Source organism: Serinus canaria, chromosome 3 (assembly GCF_022539315.1).
Source record: "Serinus canaria isolate serCan28SL12 chromosome 3, serCan2020, whole genome shotgun sequence".
Taxonomy (NCBI): domain Eukaryota; kingdom Metazoa; phylum Chordata; class Aves; order Passeriformes; family Fringillidae; genus Serinus; species Serinus canaria.
In genome coordinates this window covers 3932508-3955175 of record NC_066316.1, presented here as the reverse complement: position 1 = coordinate 3955175, position 22668 = coordinate 3932508, and the positions used below count along the sequence as shown (strand labels likewise).

Genomic DNA, 22668 nt, shown 5'->3' with positions numbered 1-22668 from the left:
AGAGATTTCTCAATTTAGACTTTCATCAAAGCTATTGGAAAAAGCAGTCAATCATACTTAGGGTTCTCAGAGATGCCTGCCTGCCTCAAATGCCTTCCAGATGGATTTATTTCCAGTGCATGGATTGTCCACTCAGCTTTGCAGTGCAGCAGGTAAGGGCAGGTCCATGTCATCCTCGCTGAGCTGCTGGATGGCAACAAAATGGACTGGTGGCTCTTTCCTCATGGAAGTGCTACCTTCCAGGAACTGATGAGGCAAGAGGTGAACTGGCAAAAGATGAATCTAGGGGAGGTTAATTATATCCAAGTAATTAATGCCAACAGCAAGGAATAGAATGAAAAGGTGAAGGAAGGAGAGATCTAGCTGAGTATTAGGAAGATAGAATAAATGATCTATGAGCACGTTCATTTCTTACCTATAGAATAAAGGGGGAGATTGCTTAAAATTATAAAGCTGGAGTGTTTTAAAGTAATTTTTAAAAGTAATTTACTAATCCTATTATTTATGCAATTACAGTTGTTAGCTGGAAGTACCAAAACCAACGTGTGCAGCGTTAAGCCTTCTCCCATGCTAATCAGCCTCAAATTCATTGTGTAAGTTTGGGAAGTCCAGCCTGGGTTTCTCTCTGCTCCTGGCTTTCAGAAGCTCTGGCTGTGGAGAAAGATTCCCTTGTTGTGCTGCTCCAAACCCTGAACCAAAACCCAGGATGATGTTCAAGCAGCAAACAGAGAGGACAGAGGGGGAATTTCAGAGCACAGCAAGAACCAGGTAATGAAAATTGTAGATTGTAAAGATTTTTTTTTTTAAAAAAACCAGCTTTTTCAAGATATAAGGTTTTATAACAGGGACTACTGAAGAGCAGGGGAAGTTTTGTAGCAGACTGAAAACATGTGGGCTTCAGTAGCTTGAAAACTTTCATAGATAGCATTTAACTAACTGGCCTGATTTAGAGGCTGGGTTTAATTAATCAGATGCTACCAACAAATATGCAAAACACCAGTGGAAGACTAATGACTAAGACAAGATTGGTTTCTAACAGTTAATTGAACATCCTCTGTAGTGAGATCTGTATCTAAATTTACTTAGGATCTAACAGACTGTTAGTTTGCTTTGGAGATTTCATGGACAGGCAAAAAAAACAGCACGAAAGAAAAGAAATAATGTCTCAGCTAGTAACCACAGGGTCTTCTGAAGGGATTTCAGAGGTTCAAAAACACCTCTGACAAATGAAATCCAAGTCATGAAGGTTTTTGTACCCTGTTATTTTCTTGACTGGGAAGTGTTCAGTGTGTTTTAGGATCAAGTCCAAACAATTTTTAAGGAGTTAGGTCTTGTTTTCAATGAAAGGAAAATAAAAAGGAAGCAATGTATAATAGATAAGTAAGGCTAAATACATATTAAAAACAAAAATCTTTTCAAAGCCAAGAACAATGACCTCTTATCTAGAGAAGGTTCAGCAAACAGGTTAATTCTTCATATCGCCTTAAAATTCTTCGGCTTGATTTATTATCCCCCTTATTGGTGCAGGAATTTTTATTTACCCCACAAGGCTCCACACTTATTACATGTACATGTACTTGCTCAAAATGTCCAGTGGTGGACAGCAAGGCCCCTTGAGCCAGAAAAGCAATCTGAGAGGTTCCTGGAAAGATCTCTGTGGATGCACAGTTATGTGTCACTGTCCCAAACTAGCCCCTGCATCCACCTACTCCTCAGAAGGGACAAAACTGATCTGGTTTGCAGATCATCAACAAGCTGGAAATTCAGCTTCCAGAAGGGATAAGATTTTACAGAGAAGATGCTGAGGAGTTGGTTCTTGTAACCAAGCCAGGCCTCATTTCCTAGAGAAGTGGCACGATGCATTTAGTGAGTAGAAGTGACAGCATGGCCTCATCTGGCACTGCAAATTCACAGTCCTGTCTGGAGTCACCATAAATCATCAACTGTAAAGTATCTGCTTTCCTAAAGGAGCAGCTTTATTTCATTAACTTTTTGAAAGTGACGTTGCTAATTGTACCATAATTTATCCAGGACCACAGTGTGAACTCCTGTTTTCAGTCAGGTTTTGGCCCTCCTTGCCAAGAGTTTAATAAAGAAAAGAGGAGGGGAGAGTAAGGAATTGAAAAGAAACAAGAATTGAAGGGTAACTAAAAGGAGCAGCCTTGGTAGGTGTGAGACAAGCTGGGATATTCAGCAGAGGGACCTGAAAAGTGTCCCAGCAATGGAACTGCAAGCTGAGTAAACAGGCAATTCCTCCAGATCAAGGCTACTCCCTCCCATACTCTCAAGCATTTCCTACCCACCCATGAGCAGGATCAGTGTGTGCTTGGTATTGCAGGCTTGCTCTGGCAAGTTTTTTAGTGAGGGGTTTTAAAATAAAAGTTCCTAGCAACAACCTGATTGAAGCCAGCAGGGAGCAGTTGTGTAAACTGAGGCATGTGCAAAGGTGTCAGGGAAAATACTGGGAACTAAATGTGTGCTTTAAATGCTGGAATGCAACTGAAGGTGTCTTAATGTGACACTTCAAAGTACAAACAGTGGTTTTGTTTATTAAAATCAGTCTTGATATTCTCTCAGTACTTTGAGAAGCCTGGTAGGCACTAGCTATGAAAATATCTGCAGTTATTCAGAGTTCAAGTTAGCACAGTCATGGATCAGTGAAATTTCCCTTCTTTCCTTGTTTGTGGATACACATTGATTTTTTTGTTGTTGTTTTTGTTTTTAACTGGATATTAAAAAGCTGCAGAGATTCCCTTGTAATGGGAGTTGGGTCATAGGAGATTGGGAATGACATTCAGCCAGTCTGCTCCTCAGGAAAATGTTTTCATTCAAACCTAGGGCTGCCCAGAATTGTTACCTCCCCTTATGGAGAACACTTTTTCACTTACACATTTGTAAGAAAACAAACCTGTTTCCTCCCCAAGTAATTGTTAGCACATCTCTTTTGTGTGTGTCAATCTAGGGTGAATTGTAAGGAGGGATTCTAGGTACGGGGAAAATTTTTTCACCATTAGGGCAGTCAAGGTGTGGAACAGGTGCCCAGAAAAATTCTGTGCTCGACTTCCATGGGGTGTTTCAAGCCCTGACTGGATAAATCTCCCAGGTCTGATCTCAGAGCTGAGCAGGATGTCAGGCTGGAGACCTTCCAAGGCTCCTTCTCACCTAAACTGGGCTGCTGTAAACATACTCGAAGCTATTAACCAGAATGGAGAACTTTGCTACCTTTCCTTCCTCTGACTTTTTATAGTGTTCTTCAGGCAGGAATTGAGTGCAGTGAGGTTTCTGATTAAATCATGTGGAGACTGTCACACAACTGATTTTTTTTTAAGGCAACCTAACTAAGTTCAAACCAAGTAAGTAAGTTCAGCCCAGCTGTGAATTAAGAGAAGAACTGTAAGGAAACCAGTTGGTCACCATTGGGCTAAACTGTGAAATTAGTACTAAGAATAGTTAACAATGGGACATAAGCATTTAATGTTTCAAATTAAGGACAAATGATAGGAATGGAAAAACCTGCATATTATCATTCCAGTTTTTAAGGGCTGTTGTCTGTGCAGCCCATCCCAAGTGCATCCCAACGGGACAGTAATGCTGTCTTGAAGCTGGCTGTGTGTGACAGAGGCAGCTCTGGAGCTCTGGAACAGCCATGTGTGTGATGGTGCATTCCATGGGGATGGGCTCCATCCAGGCACATCCCACGGCTGTCCCGCTCACAGTGTTACAGCCAGATGAAAAACCACTTTTGGTTCCTGCTGCCTTTTTGCTGTTTTTCCTGTTCTTACACACTTGGGGTTTTCCTGCTGGCTGAACCCCCCAATGGCCACCGAGTATGTGAAAATCCCAACCGGTCCCTTTGGTGTCTTTAATGCTTTGCTTCCAGCTTCCTGCTCGGGGCTGTGGCAGGAGTGGGACCCCACCCTGAGGACCAGGCTGTGCAGTGGCTCCTCAGCCCCTGCTTGGTCACACATGAGGCATGTGAATGGAGCCCCCGGGGCTCCCCCAGCCTCCACCAGCCAGAACGTGCTGAGGCCACTTTTTGGCTGGCTTGGACATGACAGATACTAAAACAAAGAATCAAATGCAAGGCATGATATAAGCTGCTCCTGCTGCTGCTTTTGTCCCAGATGTAACCACTGAACACAGCAACTGTGGGGTGTGATGTGCTGGCAAAGTCACACATCACGGAATACTCTGAGTTAAAAGGGGTCATCAAGTCCAGCCCTTAAGGTGGGGAGGTGCATGCCCCATGAGTCTGGTTTGAGTGAAGGACAGTTCCTTCTCCATGCACATGTTCTTCAGGAGAATGGGACCTTGGAGGGCCCCTGGAAGCTGTGCCAGTTCTCAGTGTCACTGAATTTCAGTATTGCTTGCTCTCCCCCACAATAACAAACCCTGATTCCTGTTCTGACAATGTTCTGATATCAATGCCTGATTTCTTTTTGATATAGAAATTGCATTTGACAGCTAACAATCAGATTATTTATACAGAATTACAGATTATTTAGTCAGAATTACAGAAACTTCGTCTGAATTTTCCAAGGTTTTAATTTTTAACAAAACTACACTGGTCTGTGCTCTCCCAAAAAAGGCTCAACCTTCTGAAACCTGTAGGGCCAGGAGTGGTTCCATTATGGGACTGAACATCTGATGTCCACCAGAGTGATTATCCAGAGCTTTGGGGAATTGGCTTGGTGTTCAAACACAGATAACAGCCACTAAATCCAGAAAGATGGAAAACATACTGATTCTGCTTTTTCAAACTGGGCACTGGGACATGCCCCAGAAAAGTACGGGTATCACCAGCCTGCTCTTCAACAATCAACCTCATCCTGACTTTTGTGAAGAATTGAGGACTGCCCTAAGCATAAATTAGGTTGGTTAACCTTTTCAAAAGTTGCTGCTTTTTAACTTCTGCTCTCACTGTATAAAATGTCCAGACCTTTATTGGATCAAGTTCCTAAACTTTGGCCTCATTCCTATCCCATGGCAGAGATTTTGGGAAGTGTTTCTATTTGGGGGGCTTCTTCAACCATGTCACCTTCCAGCATCACAAATACTCAAACTGTGGATTTCAAAGTGGGAAAAAGCAGCTACAAACCTGCCTTGATTATTTCTGTATAGTTTTGCTACACTTTGATCTACTGTTAAAACCCCTCTTCATCCCCAAGCTGCTGCTTCCTCCTGCTGCTCCTGTTTTTCAGTATCCCCATGTCCCAGGCTCTGCAAAGAGCTGCCCTGCTCCTGAGCTGTTTGAGAGGGAAGGAAACCAAGAAAGTGAACAATTCCTGTATCCCAAACAGCCCCTGCATGGCTCTGGAGCTGGGGAATCCCCCAGGAAGCTTTTAGGAGGGTGGAGAAAGCAGAGACAAGATCAAGACCAGCACTCTAAAGCTGTGCTTAGGGGAAGAGCTGAGGGTGTTCGAGGGTGTTGCTGGGTGGATCTCCTTGGCTGGTTTTGGGGTTTGGCTCTATTACATGGCTGTGCTTTCAATTTATTTCAAAGGTGCCTGGAGCCTTATAAATCTGCATACATAGTAAGGAAGAGATTCTCCTCACAGTGGATACTGAACTCTGAGTGTAACCAGAATGGAGAGAATGTTTTGATTTAAATACATAATGAAGCAACTTTTTCGTAAAAATATCTTGTCTAGAAATGGGGATTTTTCCTTTTTATAGGCATAGAGAGCCACAGTTTCTAACAGAGGAATACTTTGTCTTGGAACACACACAAAAAAGTTTTCACTTCCCCAAAATAATCCTTCTTCTGATGAACGCTGATTAATAGATTAAAATCTATGAATACAGTTTCTGGATTGTTTAAATAATGGTCAGTGTTTGCAATGGGGAAAATGGGTGGGTGTTTTTACTTCAGCCAAACTTTCCTGCACCAAACTTTTACTGCACAAATGCTTTCAGGAGTGTGGTTCTAACCCTCTTCCACCTCAGGTTAATTCAAGCTGGGAAGTTCTTCTGCTCCTGCAAACAGCAGAAAGCCAAGAGGTGCTCAGTGGTGTTAAGTCTGTGATTTCTATCTGCTTGTACAGTGCTGTCTGCTCCAGGGAAGAATGTCAGTAGTATCTTTGTGTATCACAACCACCCCTAAATTATTTTCTACTCTGGTAACACATAAGGAGAGAGTGGGAAAGAAAATCTGTCATGATGCTTCAAGTTCAGCCAGATAAGACTGAGGAAGGTCTGGATGCAGAGTACATACAGGCAGGATGATGTCAGGGAAGAACACGATTTTTCTTTCCCCTTGGGAAGTGGGAATGACTTTTGGATTCTGCTCTCTTTCCTGATTTAGTCTCCAACAACTTCTGGGAGGAATGAAGTCAGGTGTCATCCAGAGCCCACAGGGGCAGAGCAGGGGTTGCTCCAAAGCCCTGCTTATTTCTGATGTGATTCTGTGCTCACTGCCCTGTGAAATATTCCTATATTCCTGCTTTTAACTCACCCAAGGAGTGACACACAAGTCCTTGTTTTACCCAGTCCTTGTTTTATCATCTCCCAAGTTCTGTGGAGAACTGGCTCCTGATAAGAAAGTCCCTTGAGAGCAAATTCATTTATGAAGAAAGTGCTTTAAAAACTACAAGCAAGAATTGTTGCTTCTAAAAGTGTATTTAATGCTATCTACTCTGTATCCCAGACACTTAAAATTCTCCCCAGAATCAGTTTAGACAGGAGAGAGATTGTTTGTCCTGGTTTTTATTTTTATAAGATAGGTCATGTCAGCTAAAATCACACTTAAATTTCTGCTCACTTTGCCATGTATGATTCTTTTGCTCTGTGTAAGATTATTATGAAATGTTAACTTGTTGGCAACCTCTTTAAAACCACACAGAACACTGTTACCTGTCAAAAGCCCTTGTATTTCCCAGTTCTAAGTACTTCTGACAACAGTAGGCTGTTACAGTATTGATAAGGATTTCTTGCTAAATTTATAAAACTACAAGATATTCAGGAATCACTTGTCCAAATTACTGCTTTTCTGGAATTCTGGGGGTTCATATCCCATAAGATGCTTTTTTTTTTTAACCTCCTTGAGTTTCTCTAACTCTGGTGAATTTTAATTGAAATTGAAACCCAAACTTAACTCTTGGTATAAGGCCCAGTTTTGCACAGCAATCTGCCTGGTCAGAGTTTGTCTTTGGGCTCCATCTGAGAGTGACATTGGTTTGATTGCACACCTTCTGTTACCTGGTCACAGGAATCCCACCTGTGCAGGCAGATGCACATAGAACCCCTGGAACAAGCTCTGCTTGTCCCCAGGAATCCCCATGGAACAGCTGTTCAGGCATGGGCTGAACATGCTCTAGTGTAGGGTCAGATTTTTAAATCACCTCACCCTGGGTCATGCACCAGACCAGCAGTTTCCTTCTGGTTAAATTCAGCTCATAAGGGAAGGCTCAGCATTATCTTCTGCTCAGAGCTCATCAAAACAGGCTTAATTAATTAATGTTCACTCAAAGGCATGAATTTTTTAAATCAGGAGTTAATAAAGCCAGATTGAGAGTTCCCCAAAGTAAACTTCTCTTCCCAGGAGATAGACCTTCACACACTGAATCCTTTGTTGTTCCTTTGAAGAATTTCCCTTTGGAGTTATTTATTTAAGCCATTCAGTAACAGCAAAAGACAAGGGGCTACTGAATATCTAATTTTAAAAATGCTTAATTAAGAGCTTGGGATATATTTTGCCAGGAAAGGTCTAATTAATTTCTGAGCCTCAAGAACTTTCTCTTAGCACTGTAGCTTATAAAAGTGTGTGCAACAAATGTTTTCTTAGTCACTTTTTTCAGCTTTGATCATATAATTATACCTAACAAAAATTAGATATTACTCTGCTTACAACAGCACCAACCTTTACCATGGTTTCAGATTAACAAATGAGACACAAATGGGAATGAGTATTAAAGGTATTTTATAATAACTACATGTGTGCTAAAATAGTTCAGAGCTCTGTAATTTGCAAGTCCCTCTTGTATTTTTAGTAAAGTTAAAAGGTAGATGAAAGAAGGTACACACAGCATTTCTGTGTATTTAGTATAGGGGTTTTTTTCAAGTTACATTTTGCTGTCTATTGAATTATGGCAAATAACTTCCTCTCCAAAACTGTTGCTATCTGGCAGCTATGAAAATAAAATTTAGCAAATTAAAGATGAAACAGATATTTCTTTGTGAAATTTTGTACTTTTTACTCATGAACTTTATATGTCTGATTACCTATTCCACTGTCATACAGAGAATAGAGATCTTACAAGCCCAGCTGAGATCTTCCAATCTTGTGGATAGAAGCATCTAAACCCTTTGACAGGTATGTGGCAAAGTTCCCTTTGATAAGAACCCTTCAGCCAAAGGAGGCTTACATTTCACATGACTTATTCTAGACCAGGCATAAGTGATGATAGCCCAGAAAAAGGAGCTCAAAAAGCATCACAGAGGGGAAGAAAAGAATAAATATTCTTTAAGTGCAATGAAAGGAGGTGGTCAAGCTCAGCTTACATTAATCCCAGTTAACAGACACAGCACAAAGGGGTTGCCATGACAAAGTGCTGCACAAGAGGAGTTGACTACACCACAAAAAATGTGGAATGTTTAAGATGCAACCTGGTAGGTGAACTCAAAAATTACACTCTCCTTGTGGTTTCTACCAGACCAAAAATATCTCGCTAGAAAGGAGTCCTGGAACACTCCCACTGGTTTTGACAATAGGAAAATGGCAAACCAGTGAGCCCAACCACCACTGAATGAATTCCTGCAGTGCTGGAGACTGCTGGGCTTGGCTGCAGGGCAGCAGATGGGGTTCCCTAGCAAAGGGCAGGGAGAGCAGCACAGGCATCCCTGGGTGGTGCAGGGAGGAATCAAACAGGCCTCTGTTGCCTTTGCAGGAAGCTTTGTTCTTCCTGTAGGGCTGTTTTGGCACACAGAAACAGCAGCTATCATCTTCCCTGGTCAGCATGGGAAGGGAGATATCACTTGGAAAGAGAATAAAATGAGGAAAATAAGTTTCAAATTTCAGCTCTTAAACTAGTTGTCCAGCTTCCTAAATTTGTGTTCCATCACTAGGGATGCTCAAGAAAAATCTTGGACCTTTGAAAAATGTGTCTGCAATGCTGAGATCCTTCAGAAACGTTCTAGAAAATGTGACTCAGTAACCCGGACTACAGGAGTGAAAATAAAACACAGGTAAGAGCACTTCCTTTATGCACTAATTAATCTGAAGTAGGAATCAGGTTTGAAAATGGAGGAAAAAAGTGGTGGTTGAGAGAAAATCCTCCTGAGCAAAAAACTGGAGAGAGGAGGAGCACAGAGCCTTGCTCAGGAGGCTGAGGAGTGACAGTGCAGGAGACTGGGAGGAAACAACTGCCCAGAGCAAACACAATGGGAACATCCCAGTGGCAATAGTGTCACTAGAAAATGACCTGAGAGAGGTGCTAAAAGCAGCTGCCAGGGTGCCTGTGTCACTGTGATGCTGTGGAATGTATTCCTTTGAGAGCAGGTTTTGGCACAGGGAACACAGGGAGCTCAGCCTGTGCTGCCCCAAGTCCTGTTTTGTGCCCTCTGGTGCAGCAGGTGTCAGCCCTCACTCCTGGTGTGGCTTTTCTGACTTGTAGGATGCACAGATGTCAGTGTCTGCAACAGGTACAGGGAATTCCTCAAGAGAGAAATAAGTGCTCTGAGCTGTTTAAAGGGGTGCCAAGTACTCTGGGGTGCCAAGTCAGGACCAGGCATGAGCACATTCTTCCCCTTTGCTATCTGGTGTTATTCCTGATTGCATTGTGAAAAAGACCTCCGGCTTAGAGAGAAGAATTCTGAAGGAGGACAGATGGCTGGAGTTTGGACTTTCTTCAGGCCATGTGCCTTCTGAATCCATTTGCTGTGTTTTGTCTGTCAAAACACGAGCCTCCTCCGAGCTACTAAGGCAACAGGCTTTAAAATCAACAAATGCAGCCCACAAGGATGACAGCGAGGTGACTACTGTGTGATCCCATTCTTCTGCTGCAGGAAGCCATGAGAACTGCTAATGAGTTTACTTAAACTCGAAGTCCAGTGCTTGCCTGCATAATCCCAATTCAGGAAGCTAAGGTAAATACAACTTGGGGAAGCTTGCTTGCCTATAGCACACTTAGCACGATGAGCAAATGGCAGAAATCTTTAACTGCAACACACTGAGTGTATTCCTGCAGGGGTCAGGACAATGGGAAAGCAGTAACTAACTCAGGAAAGGAAAGCAGCTGCTAGTATTTATGCTTGTGATGGATGTTCACAGTAAAATGGTCAGACAGTACAGAGAATATCTCTCCAAGGTCTTGACTTGACACCCACAGCTGTGCAAATAGCACAGATGGGAAGATGATTCAGAGTGGCCTGATTTCAAAAATGCCCAAACCAGGCCCTCAAAACAAGATGGGTTTTTGTGAACGCCCCTGTGGACCCTGAGGGCTACTAAAGAGATGCTGCTTTGCAGCAGAGTGCAGCAGTTTCACAGATTAACAGCTTGAACAGTTGGTTCGGGATGGGCTGATGAAAGATGATCTCTGCATGATGTATCCAAGTGTACAAGGAATTAATTGGAGGCTATGAACAAAGAGCCATGAAAGTGTCAGCTTGTGTCCTTCTGTGGATCCTCTTAGACCTGCAGAATTGCTATGGCCTGTCCCAGTAATTAGCATTGAAGGGGCACATGGAACCAGGTCAGTCTCTTAGAGTGGCTGCAGCTGGCAACGAGTGCTCCCCACTCGCTGGAGTGCTGCACAAACACAAGGCCTGAGGGAGTCCTTGGAGCTACTGCCATCCTAAACCACCCAACCAGGCCTTATTTTTCCTGCCACAGGCTCTGTCCTCACCCTGTCCTCAAACTCAACAGTCCTAGTGCTGTTCACAGAATCACAAAATAGTTTGGGTTGGAAGGGGACCTTGAGGATCATCTCTTTCAATCCCTGCCACTGGCAGGGACACTTTCCACTGTCCCAGGTTGCTCCAAGCTCATTCAGCCTTGTCCTGGCCACTTCCAGGGATGGGGCAGCCACAAGGAGCCCTGAAGCATTTTTAAAAGCACTCCTTACCTACAGGAAGGGGGGAAACTTGGGATGCTACAATATTTTACAAAAAGCTCTCAAAACCATTCCCATGGCTAAGGAACATCTCTGGCTGTATTTGAAGCTGTGCCTGTATTAGAAAATAGGTTGAGCCCATGGGAGCAGATCCCAGCTTCGTGCAGAGGCTCCAAAATCCCAGTCCATGCACTTCTGAGGCTCTCTGGAGTCTGGCCCTGAGGGCTGAGTGCTCATTAGTGGTTGTGGCACATTAGTGGCACCCCTGGGGTGCATTTCAGGTTGAGTTTCAGCTGGGCTGGATGTGGCTGCACGTTCCAGGAGCTCTCAGGGAGGGGAATCAAAGCACAGTGAGTGGAGCTCATTAGGAGCTGCAGTGCCCCAGCCAAAATGCCAGGGAGTAGCCTCCTGCCAGGGCACAGCCAGGCTCTGCCAAGGGCAGCCAAGTGCACCTGCACTCACACACCTTTAATGTTCTTTATATGCCAGCTACACATCCCTGACATATGTAAATATATACAATATAAAGTGATTTTTCTATGGAAAACATCATGAACTGCTCCCTCTTGTTCCTCCCCCCCAACAGGACAATAACAAAAAGCATTCTACAGATGCAAAATTTAGCCTTATTAAACTAATTCACAATTACCTTCTTGAGTCAAAAGCATGCTTGAGTATGATAAGTTACTTTGAAAAGTACCAAAAAACAAAACAAAAAAAACCACCCTTAACCTCTACCAGTGTAAGGATACCTAAAGTGATTTTGCAGGGGGAAAAATAACCACAGCACAGAAAACAAATTCATTTTTTTCCTCCTTCCACAGAGGAGGAAAAAAGCAACCAATGTCCACCAAGTCTGGACAGAACTCTGGAAAAATGTCTTTCTCCCTCAGAAGCAAGCACTGATCTCTTGTATTGCTGTCTGTCTGCCTCCTGTGCTTGGCATTGCAGCAGCACAAAGGGTTACAAACAGGCTGGAGAAATAGCAAAAGCTAATCTAGCTGAGGAGCAAAAATGTTTGCTTACTTTATTGCTTGTATTGCCAACCTGACAGGAATTAAGGAAAATGAGGTCTTTTCCCTTCTCAAGTTTACAGGTTATTTGGTACCTTTTTGGTCCCTTTTTTCATTCAAGTGTCATTAACATTCTAGGAGAAGCCAGTACTTTCTTGCAGACTAGGTTTGACAAAATTGAATTAATTGGGTGATTTTCTTTTGAATTCAATAGGAGCAGACTGAAATCACAGAGAACCTAACAACAAAGTAAAATAAAACTCAGGCCTGAGTGCAGGCACAGAGTGCAGCTATTCATGGTTTTTATCAGGGAAAAAATGTCTGGGAACCTGAGTTAACTCAATAATTTGTTTCAAATTATTTCTTACTCTGTATTTTGCTCTTCCCCATTACAGTGATACCCTCACAGGGGCAGGGCTGAACATCCAAGTGGCTTTCTGAAAGTGTGACCAGGTGCCACACATGAGAATCTCCCTTTGGGACCAAATGTAGGAGTGACAGTGAAGTAGGAACTGATGGGGATGGAGGGGATTAGGTAAGGTTAGAAACTCAGAATTTAAAGTACACTTCAAGTGTTTATGTTGAAGCACAACTTTTTCCACATCAGAGACCTTTCTCCAGAATAACCTCCCTCATCCTTGCTTCATTTTGGGGGTTCCTGGCATCACTGCTCATAAAGAGTATCTTAAGAATGTCCCAGGAAACATTTGCTACCCCCACTTCTAACATCAGTGGGGTCACACTAGAACATGTTTGTGCTCACTGGTAGTTATAAAAATGTGTATCAGCACATCACTGGAGTGAAGTCCACCAGGACCAGGCCGTTTATGGGCATTTATTCCAAGCACAGGAAGCACAGGAGTGTGTTTGGCCTGTCATTCCCACACTGTTCCATGCTTGAAAAGGGAGTGGACACTCGTGTTAAAACAGAAGGCCCCTCACACTGCAGCATGATGTCAGTAACTCAGCTCCTTGGAGCATGTTATTGTTTGAAACAGAGGTCTCCACACTTTCACATTGGTTATAAAATACTTAGTGCTGCTGGACTGGAAGGAAAATGTCATACATCTGCAAACAATTAGAAGGAGCTGGACTTCATATTTGATTTACTAAACAATAAAACAAGCTTAAGTGTGACTATATCTGTAAGTTACACTCCCTAGGAGCCTCGAGCAGTTATCATAGCAAAGTCTTTTAACTATAATTAAATAAATCCGCAGCGGGACCATTGCTGATCAAGATTATCTTTTATAAGATATTTTCAGCAGTGAAAAGCATGAAGATCATGAAGCTGGATGCATGCTTTAAGTGCTCCAAAACTTTTATCCTTCATTTCAAGCACACTGTCCACTACCCTTTTTCCAGCTGGAATGCATTCAATCCAATACATTTCAGCTTTTAAACACTAATATTTCCATGCTTTCTGCATTTAGATTGAAATGTTGGCATGAGGAAATGAGTAGCTTGATGCAGTCAAGCCCAAGATTTCACCACAGTTTGTGTGCCTGCTGGTTAAAATTTCTGGTACTGTAACAACACTTAGTTGTTGTTATAAATTAACCAAAGATTTAGGAATTGAATAGGAATATTTAGTTGTAAGTTCCAGGAAGTCAGAGCATGGAGTAAAGTGATAGTAATCTATCACCACCAATTTCTCCTCAACAAAACAGAAACCTTAACCAGTTGTCAGTCTCTCAGTTAAACCTAACCCTCAATCTTTTTTTGGAGCACAAACTATGGGTACTAAATGCTGTCAAACTGCCCTACTGTATCCAAAATTTATACACCTAAAGCCAGCTTAGCAAAAGGGATAGTCATGTTTTGACATTTTCTAGCATGACTTGCATTTTTTATCAAATAAAAATGTTATGTGCTGAAGTTGGAACAGTTTATTACAGTTCACCAGTGAAGAGCAGTGCCAGCAGCATCACCTGAAGGAGGGACTACCAGGCCAAACCCAGCAGTTCTGCTCCTGGTTTTGCTGCTGCTTTGCCAAGTTAAACTAAGGAAAAAGCCAATTTTCCATCTAAGGGAAATTTTGATTTCCCCCTGATGACCCCCAGTAAACACCCAGGGTTAAGGGGATCTGACCTCCTGTGGTAGGTTCTGTACTTGACATTCTTGAATCAGAGGGACAGAAATGTTGGACATGAGCAGATAAGCCAGAAATGCAACTCTGAGGCTTTGCCTACAAAAATAACTCCTCCAGCCTCCATGATGATTACTGTGGTCCAGAATGACAGGGAATTTACTTACTAGTGATAAATAATGTCCTGTGTACATGAATACCAGGGAGAAGGAAACTACCACTGTGTATTACAGCCTGTCCTGATTACAGTCCCTAAAGTACTATTTTATGTGATTATACTGCTACAGGCCACAAAGTGGAAAAGATGAACCGTGGGGTCAAGTTTTGCCCTCTCTTTGCACGGGTGTCCCTCCAATGTGCTTGAAAAGCAAGTTTGTGAGTAAGGGGTAGAATATATTTCTATGAAAGAAAATAAAACAATGGCCCGAAACATTTGTTACTTCAGCAAGTAGAAGAATAAACTGTTTATATAAAATAATAAATGAAACAGTCTTAGTTTACAGAAGTGCTTGTGAGGCTGGTTCCTGAATGCATACAATTAACATTGCTAATGCCCTGAGAATTTTTGGCACTGTGTGTGGTGTATGTACACTCAGATGAAAGCTCTTCATTGCCATAGTTTCAAAGAGTGGCAAGGCTAGGACTGGGAGTAAACTGGCAGGGTCGGCCTAGGGCTACTTCCACAGAGATCAGAGGAGCACAGGCTGTTCAGAAGTTGGGTTCCTACTGCTGGAGGAATATTCCTTATCCACAGTAAAAATACAGGACCTTTCTGCACTGCAGCCTGCTCTAAGCAAAAGTTCATCCTGTGGTTATTTTTTGTTCATTCAGCATTCACTTACTGAAAAATACAGAGTTCTGCAAACCTTTCCAAATTGCTTACGCCTTGCTACATTGCCCACTCATTTCAGCGCACTTTCTTTCCTAGACATATTTAATACAACACAAAATGCTTCACTAGAGTAATTTTAAGCCTTTTTTTAGGAGCTACAGACAACGGAATTAATTCAAATTTTAGCCCAAAAGCAGATGGAACAGACTTGTACGGTTGCAACAAACTGCACATTCTGATGCCTTGAACAACAACAGTGACATTTCTGTATTTTATTTTTGCATCTTTAAAGGTGTTCATGGAGCACCAGCCCCTTCCAGTCAGCACGAGGGCTGCAGGCTGTCATCCCCCTGGCTCTGTGGTCACCCCCACTGCACTCCATGGGAGCAGGAGGAGGCAGGCATGGCTTACCTTGGCACACGTTGTGGTCACTTTGCTCATACCCAGCTGCACACTGGATTTGGTGGCTTGGGTTGGGAGTGGCGCGCTGGGGGTCGGCCGGGGTCCGGCGAATGACGCTGTTCCGACCACTTGTGGATTCAGCTGCTGCTTCTTCTCGCTCATTTACAATAATTTGCGCTGTTCTGGGTAGACAGAGGTATCCTCCATAGTGGTTAACACATTTCATCCCACCTTTACATGCATCTGGGACTATTTCACATTCATCAATATCTGTGGTTAGCAACAACACAAGTCATGCTTTTAACAGTCGAACCTTCTGCAACAGCCATTAACACAAAGAACACGACGAGACATGCACGCACACCTCCGTGTCCAAAACAGGGGTGTGCATTGAGAATACTTAAAGAATACCAGTGACAAGTCTGTCTTTGAAAATTATTTACTGTACCTTTGCACCGTTGCCTAACAGGATCCCATTCATAGCCATCTGTGCATTGCTGTGGAGAAAAAATGATAATAATTTGGTTACTCGGGATTCTTTGTTTTGGAAAAACAGTCAAGTGTATTCAGGGAACTCCAAGTGTGACACAAAGGGAAATGCAATACCTTGGTAGGTTAGAAAAATGGCAATTGGTACATCACTGCTGTGCAGGAGCAGCAAAACTTGTGGGTCCCTTCCCACAAGAATGCTCATAGAGCATTCCCACTCAGAAGTTCCCAAGATATTGTTTGTTGTGAGCAGGGTGGGGAGCAAAGGGAAAAAACCGTTGCTTTCTCCTTCCCTTGTTCCTGTGCCCTGTGTTACACCATCTCTCCTTGGCTGAATCTTTGGATGATCCTTGGAGTGACCAAGCTGACCAGAATGAAAATCTTTTTATGAAAAGCAACAAGTTTTTCTGAATTTGAATCTTTCATATTCAGGCTCTGTTTGCCAGAGGGACCAAGAGGACTCTGTGCCTCTGGACTTCATCCTCTCTCCCATTAGCACTCTAGCAATGGGGAAGGATCCCATGACAGCTGGAAATTCATTCACATGCTTTTTAATCATATGACTCCAGGAACTGCAGTCTAGGAAAGACAATTTATATTGTGAGACACACACAATAAACAGTTGGAGTTTATAACAGCAGGACTACTTATTTATAGAAGACTTTGCAGAATTCAAACAAGGCTATACTCAGCAACTATTCCTATCAATGCACACCAGCAAGTTCAGGAAAGATTTGAAATAGTCTGCTCTGCATCTTCATTATTCCTCTGCCCAAAAACATTAAATTATCCAGAGGGCAGTCACTTTAATTGCAGGTCACAGTTACAGGGACTGACTAGCAAAGTATCATGGTACTACCAACTGCAGCAGGAACATTTAAAATATTAAAATACCATTGAATCAACCAGACTGTGCTGTGTAGGTGCATCTTGGGCTGTTTAGGGTATTACTTTAATAGCCCCATACAAAAAAGGAATGGAGTTGACTAATGTAATTAGTCACAGTCAAGCAAGCTAAATCTTATTGCAACTCCTCTGCTGCTGAGGGACTTACAAGTGGCAAACTTGACTTTCTGATGCCAAGATCCACTTGTTGCAGGTCCTATCCTCAAGTTATTTTAAGGGACTTGTTACTGACAGACTCTGACTCAGCAGGAGGATTGAAAATATTTTCTTCTCTTGCAGGTGACACCAGTGATTTGTCAAATGTGGCAGTGAGTTGTAGCTTGGAAGGGTTTTTCTCCCCAAGGGGTAAGTGGACACTCTCTAAAGGATTGACTACATGCTGAGTTGACAACTCCAAAGTTACTGTAGCTATGAAAAGGCAAACCCAAAGGAAAACAGCTAATTCATGCATTTACTGAATCACCCAATTCCTGTTAATGCACAACAGAAGTACTGTCTGTTTAACTGCAAGGAGCCAAGTCCATCTATTACTGCAGCCAAAGGCTTTTACAATAGCAGAGGATTTGGCCCTCCATGGATACAATGTGTGCATGAGAAACAGTAGCATCCCAAGAGCAAAACCTCCCAAAGCCGGGTTTTTTTGTTTCATTTTACATGATCAGCATTTCACCATCAGTGAAGCACCTAAGGGCTAAGACCTCCTTGGAAATGGAGCATAGGTGCCCAAGTCACACAGGCTAACTAGAAATGTTCACTTGGTATAATCAGAATTATGTGAAATGCTGCATAATTAAACCCCCCCTCATATAATAACTGTGGGAAAGGAAGAGGGTGGGATCCCTGTTTGGTCCAGATTTTCAAAGGAACTTACATCTTCAGTTTCCACTTATATACAGGGACTTTAAAACAAAAGTAAATCACAGAAGCCTCTAAATAAAACTACTCCCAGCCTTCAAAACCCTAATGCTTCTAAAGCCCAGTGTTAAAGTATTTTATTACTGACTTCCTGATGCTCACTTGAGGCTTCTTTAAGGCCTGACTTCTACAAGAAGGTCCAACTCTGCAATATTTACTTGCTTGAGCCATCCCACTGACTTCAGCGGGATTACTTGTATAAGACACAATCCTGGGCTTTGGCTGTGGTTCTCTAACTTTTTGCATGTGTGCAGAATTTTCTGCTTGTGTGGCATTGGGCTGATGTGTGTGCACATATCCAGAGGTCCACCCATATGAAGCAAGTTGCAGGGATTACAGCTGTAATCAGATGTGAAAATGTGGGTTTTTCCCCAGCCCAAGCAGGGGTAATTGCCACTCCTTCCATGACATGCATTATGCAAGCCAAGCACTGAACACAAGCAGATTGAAAAGAAAAAGCCTGACAAAAAGGCCTTTAAATCTCTTAGCCTGCTACTTGGTTGCAAGCAGAACCTATTTCCAGTATTCTTGAACAATTTTATCAAGCTATGCAAAGCCACTGCTCAAAACCAGCTCAGAAAAGAACAGTCCCATGATCACTCCAGGATTCAGATGCTTCATTAAGAGCCCCAAATTTGGAAGTACTTACATTTTGTTAAAAACAGCTTGAAACATCCATAAGAAAACACAAAAGAATGTTTGACCTAATTATCTGTCAAACTCCATATATTTCAAATGAAGGACTTAGGGACCCTGTCTTTATGAAAATGGATTAAAAAAATATTAAAACCTCCTAATTTTTGTTCAGTCCCTCAAATTGAGTACACAGATAAACTTTTCCAAACAAACAGTTGTAATGTATTTTGCTCAATCTTGTCAACTTAAACTTTTAAACACTCTTTGAGTGCAGGAACAGCTTATTTTATGGTTAACATTCAAACTCAGCGACCTCTGTAGCACATGCTATAAATTGGCAAGAAATTCGGTTTTTCTTAAGGGTCATTTAACAAAGAATCCCCGCAAAGCAGTAATTATCTCCAAGTCTATTAAACCTTACCGTGTACGTTATGGTTTCCTCAGTTTCCTGCGAATGTACTGTAGTAAGAACGAGCGCAGCCAAGAACATAGCTGTCAACATCGTGAACCTTGAAAGAAAGGAAAAACAAATCAAGCAGGAATGCTTTTAGCGGTCTCCTTTGCTGGGAGAGGCTGCGGCACCCCTGGGACCGCGTCCTGCCGGGGGAGCCCACCCAGCCCCTACCTGGGAGGGAGAGGCGGACCGGCGCTGCCCGCTCGCTCCCGCAAGGAGAGGGTGAGGCTTGGCCGCGCTTCCCAGCCCGGGGATTTTATCCAGCTGGGAGAGAGGGGCGGAAATAACCAGTCAATGGAGTTTAAACACCCCAGCGCTCACCGGGAGCAGCGCCGGACGCGGCGCGGGCAGCGGCACTGCCCGCCCGGCGCACGCTTTGGGGCGGAAAAGTAATTTTTCGGTCAAAGCAAGGCGTGGGGGACACCCCCCACCTGCCGGGCTCGGCCATGGACCCGCTCGGGCAGAGCCGGGCACGGAGCCGCCCGCGCTGCCCGCTCCTACCTGCGGGACCGGGCGAGCGCCGGTCGCTGCTCCCGTTCACCGCCTCCGCTGCTCTGCCGGCGGCCGCTCGCTCCCCTTGCCCCGCTGTCCGTGCGGTGCCGGCGGCCGCTCGTTCCCTTTCCCCGGTGCCTGTGCGGTGCCGGTGCGGTGCCGGCGGCCGCTCGTTCCGTTTCCCGCGGTGTCGGTGCGGTGCCGGCGGCCGCTCGCTCTCCTTCCCCCCGGTGCCGTGCGGCGCCGGCGGCCGGCGGTGCCCGTTCACCCGCTGCCGTCAGCTGCTGTCCGTCCGTGCCCGGCGGCCGCAGTTCCCCCTCCGCTGTCGGTGCGTGCCCGGTGCCGGCCCCGGGCTAAATAGAACGGGCTCCTGTCCCGCCGGCGCCGCGCGCGCCCCCTGCCGGCGCCGCGGGAGCGCGCGGGGCAGGTGCGGCCCCGCCGCCATGTTGGGGCCGTGAGGGCAGCCCCGGGCGCGGCCTCGGCGCGGGCAGAGGGAGCGCGGGGAGCTGTGAGGGGAGGGCGCCGCGGCCCCGGGATCCACTGCTCCCGCTGCTCCGGTGCTCCAGTCCCCCGGCGGCTCGTCCCGGTTGGGATCTTCGAGGAAGCGCAGCACGGCCATCGTTTTGGTGTCTGTCGTGAGTCATGCGGCTGTAGAATCCGTAAGGTTGGGGAAAGAGAGCTTTGGGACCATCGGGCCCATCGCTGCCATGTTCTCAGTCGCAACCGTAACCAGATGTGGAATTGAGACTGGAAAACTGGGTTTTTCCCCAGTCCAAGCTTGTGTAATTTCCTCTCCTTCCATGACATGCATTATGCAAGCCTAACACTGAACACAAGCTGATCAAAACGAAAATAAACTCACAAAAAAGACCGTTCGATCTCTTACCCTTCACCTGGCTGCAAACAGAACTTACTTCCAATATTCTTGCCCTCACGTACCACATCCACACATTTTTGAGCATTTCCATGGGTGGTGACTCCAGCACTGCTTTGGGCAGCCGCTTTCTGTGCTTTGCAACTCTTTCTTGATTTTTTTTTTTTTTTGTAATATTTAATCTAAACCTCCCCATGAAATTTAAAATATCAGGATTATTGATATTGATATTTAAAATATCAGGATTATGTTGTGGCTATTAAAAATTCGGTAGTTATAGCCATGAAGAGCCCTCCACAAGGCAATGCCTGTTTCTCAGATACCACCTAAGTGCAGCAATCATCACTGCTAAAAATCTTTCCAGGCTATGAGATGCTCTTATTTCCTCACCCAGGGGGAAAGCTCATGGACAGAAAGAAGGATGAGGAGGCTTTGCAAGGGTTTAGAAGCTTTGGAGGGTTTGGGTAAGGAGAAGGTGTCCAGGAACGCGTTCACTAGATCTTTATTTAATTCCCCACTTTTGCTTCTGGGGGGCCTGTGGCACAGTACAGTGCCTCTGTTCTCTTCCTGTAGTTCAACAGGAGGTCTTTAGTTTTAAAATAAGTTTTTGTCTCGTAAATGTAGTCCTTGAAGGGCCTGAAGAACTGGAAATCTGGAAAAATGTCTTACTCTGCTGCAGACCTCTGACACTGCTGGCCTAGAGAACGGCTTTCCTATATAACCCCATAATTCTTAACATTAAATTACAGTTGATCTTACTAAAAGCATGAGTTCTTTTTTGGACAGCCATACAGTGCTCATTAATTTTGTCTCTGAATCAAATCCCTTCTTATCTGTTCTACAGTCAGCCAAGCTGGTAGTTTTAGAATACTTGTAGCTGCAGCCATGTGTTGCCTATCTTTTATTTTTTAGGTGAGAGAAGGTAGGATTTTCCCTCACTCATTGCAGTTTCTGTGCTCACAGGTAAGTGGGACTCCTGAAAATGTACTTACACCACACACCTCACTGGTAAATAAAGACCAGATACAACAACATGGTGGAATAAAGAATATGTAAGTTGATGACATTATAGGATATTTTGCATGTACTTTTGTGTGCATATTAATTTCATATTTAACAGACTGTCTTTTGACATGTGTCCACCTGCTCCAAAATGATCCCTTTAAAGCCTACATTCCATTATTTAGGAATACAGCTTCACAGTGTTGGATTGACTCTGAGTTGTTCACTTTGGTTGGTGTAAATTGGATTCCTGTTTGTGATGTGGTCGCTCATGTATTTCAAACTTTACTGTTTCTTGCTTATGGAAAGAAATGCAGGTATTTCTAATAATCTAATGAATGCAAAAGAACATCATAACTGCTTTTATCTACTATGGCTATACTAATTGAGTATAGTGAGTATTGAATTGCCATTTGAGTAGTGGCATTGTCATCCATGCCATGCAAAGAGAACAGAATTTAAGTTGTTGGGTTCTGGATTAAGTAAAAATTTTAAAAAGTCTTGTCTTAAACCCCTACATAGGAAAACACTGCCTGTATTACAGGACTGCGGTTGTTTTTTTTCCCTCTGGAAAGATGTTCTGCAAAGCAGAGAAGAGCAGGAGCATCATTTTGGAGGGTGCCTGAGCGCTGGCTGAGCAGGGACCCCCTTCCCTTGGCTTCAGCCAGTGTTTCACATTTGTTGAAATGCCCTGTTCTGCCAAGGGTGGTTGTCAGTCCTTTAAGTGGAGGTGGGAGACTCAGTCCATGATTTGGTAGTTCAGATATTCCCTGCTGAGACAGCTGGAAACATGCCTGGTGTGGGAGAGCAGAACTTAAACGCTTGGAAATGCTGATGGCAGTGTGAGGTATGTGAACGAGCTGAAGGACAACTTATTTACATCTCTGGGGTGTCTGAGGATGTCCCTGTGGTCAAACCATCCCTCCTTCCATGCTGACCACGAGCAGCTTGGCACTGCTGAGGCCAACCCCTACAACAATTGAAGAAGCCCTGTCAGGCTGGTCCCTAATTTTTCTATTTTTCCTTACTTTTGGCTCCTTCTGAAAATTGTGCACTCTATTCCCTACTGTTTTAGTGAACTCTTTGTCACATCTCAGTTTTCATAAATTCTTCAGCTTGAATGTGTTTACGACTTCAATGTTCACATTTTTTCTTCCTGGCAGGATGTGTTGCCACCCCCCATTGTCCTCAAGAACCCAAGGATAGGTAGGCTGAAGGAAGACTGTGTGTGGTTAAAATGTCACTGCACTCCCAACTCATTCTGGCTGCTAGAATTGTCCCTGGGGGCAGCAGACAGCTGGACATAATTTAGAGCAGGCTGAGATTGATACTAGAGGCTAGCCCAAAAAGGAGGAAAACAAAATTGCAGTTTAATCTCTTCTACTCCCAGATCTGACCCCCTTTTCCTGTTTCAAACATCTCTCCCTAGAACAGAAAATGAAGCACATGGAGAATTTAAGCAACTTGTGTTTGTCAGCTCGGGGGACCATCAGTGTCAGTTTAAGAGGGTTTC

General features: G+C 43.9%; 1 protein-coding gene and 1 long non-coding RNA gene across 3 annotated transcripts in view; one reads left to right on the top strand and one right to left on the bottom strand.

Moving 5' to 3' along the window:
* EFEMP1 (EGF containing fibulin extracellular matrix protein 1) overlaps positions 1-19434 on the bottom strand; it is a 45239-nt gene extending 25805 nt beyond the window's left edge. The window contains exons 1-4 of one of the 2 annotated variants that reach the window (XM_030236070.2): positions 19289-19434; positions 18755-18842; positions 15836-15884; positions 15397-15657 (exon numbers count right to left, since the gene is read on the bottom strand). In XM_030236070.2, the coding sequence (XP_030091930.1) occupies positions 15397-15657; positions 15836-15884; positions 18755-18835 (391 nt within the window). In that variant the 5' untranslated portion in view covers positions 18836-18842; positions 19289-19434. Of the gene's footprint in view, positions 1-15396; positions 15658-15835; positions 15885-18754; positions 18843-18958; positions 19065-19288 lie in introns of those variants that run through there. The other variant, XM_009093715.4, reaches the window with a different exon arrangement.
* Positions 645-21206, top strand: LOC127059408 (uncharacterized). The gene is made up of 5 exons (XR_007777163.1): positions 645-768; positions 8240-8311; positions 9064-9183; positions 17062-17127; positions 21117-21206. It is a non-coding gene; the product is annotated as an uncharacterized LOC127059408 (long non-coding RNA).
* The last annotated feature ends 1462 nt before the right edge of the window (positions 21207-22668 follow it).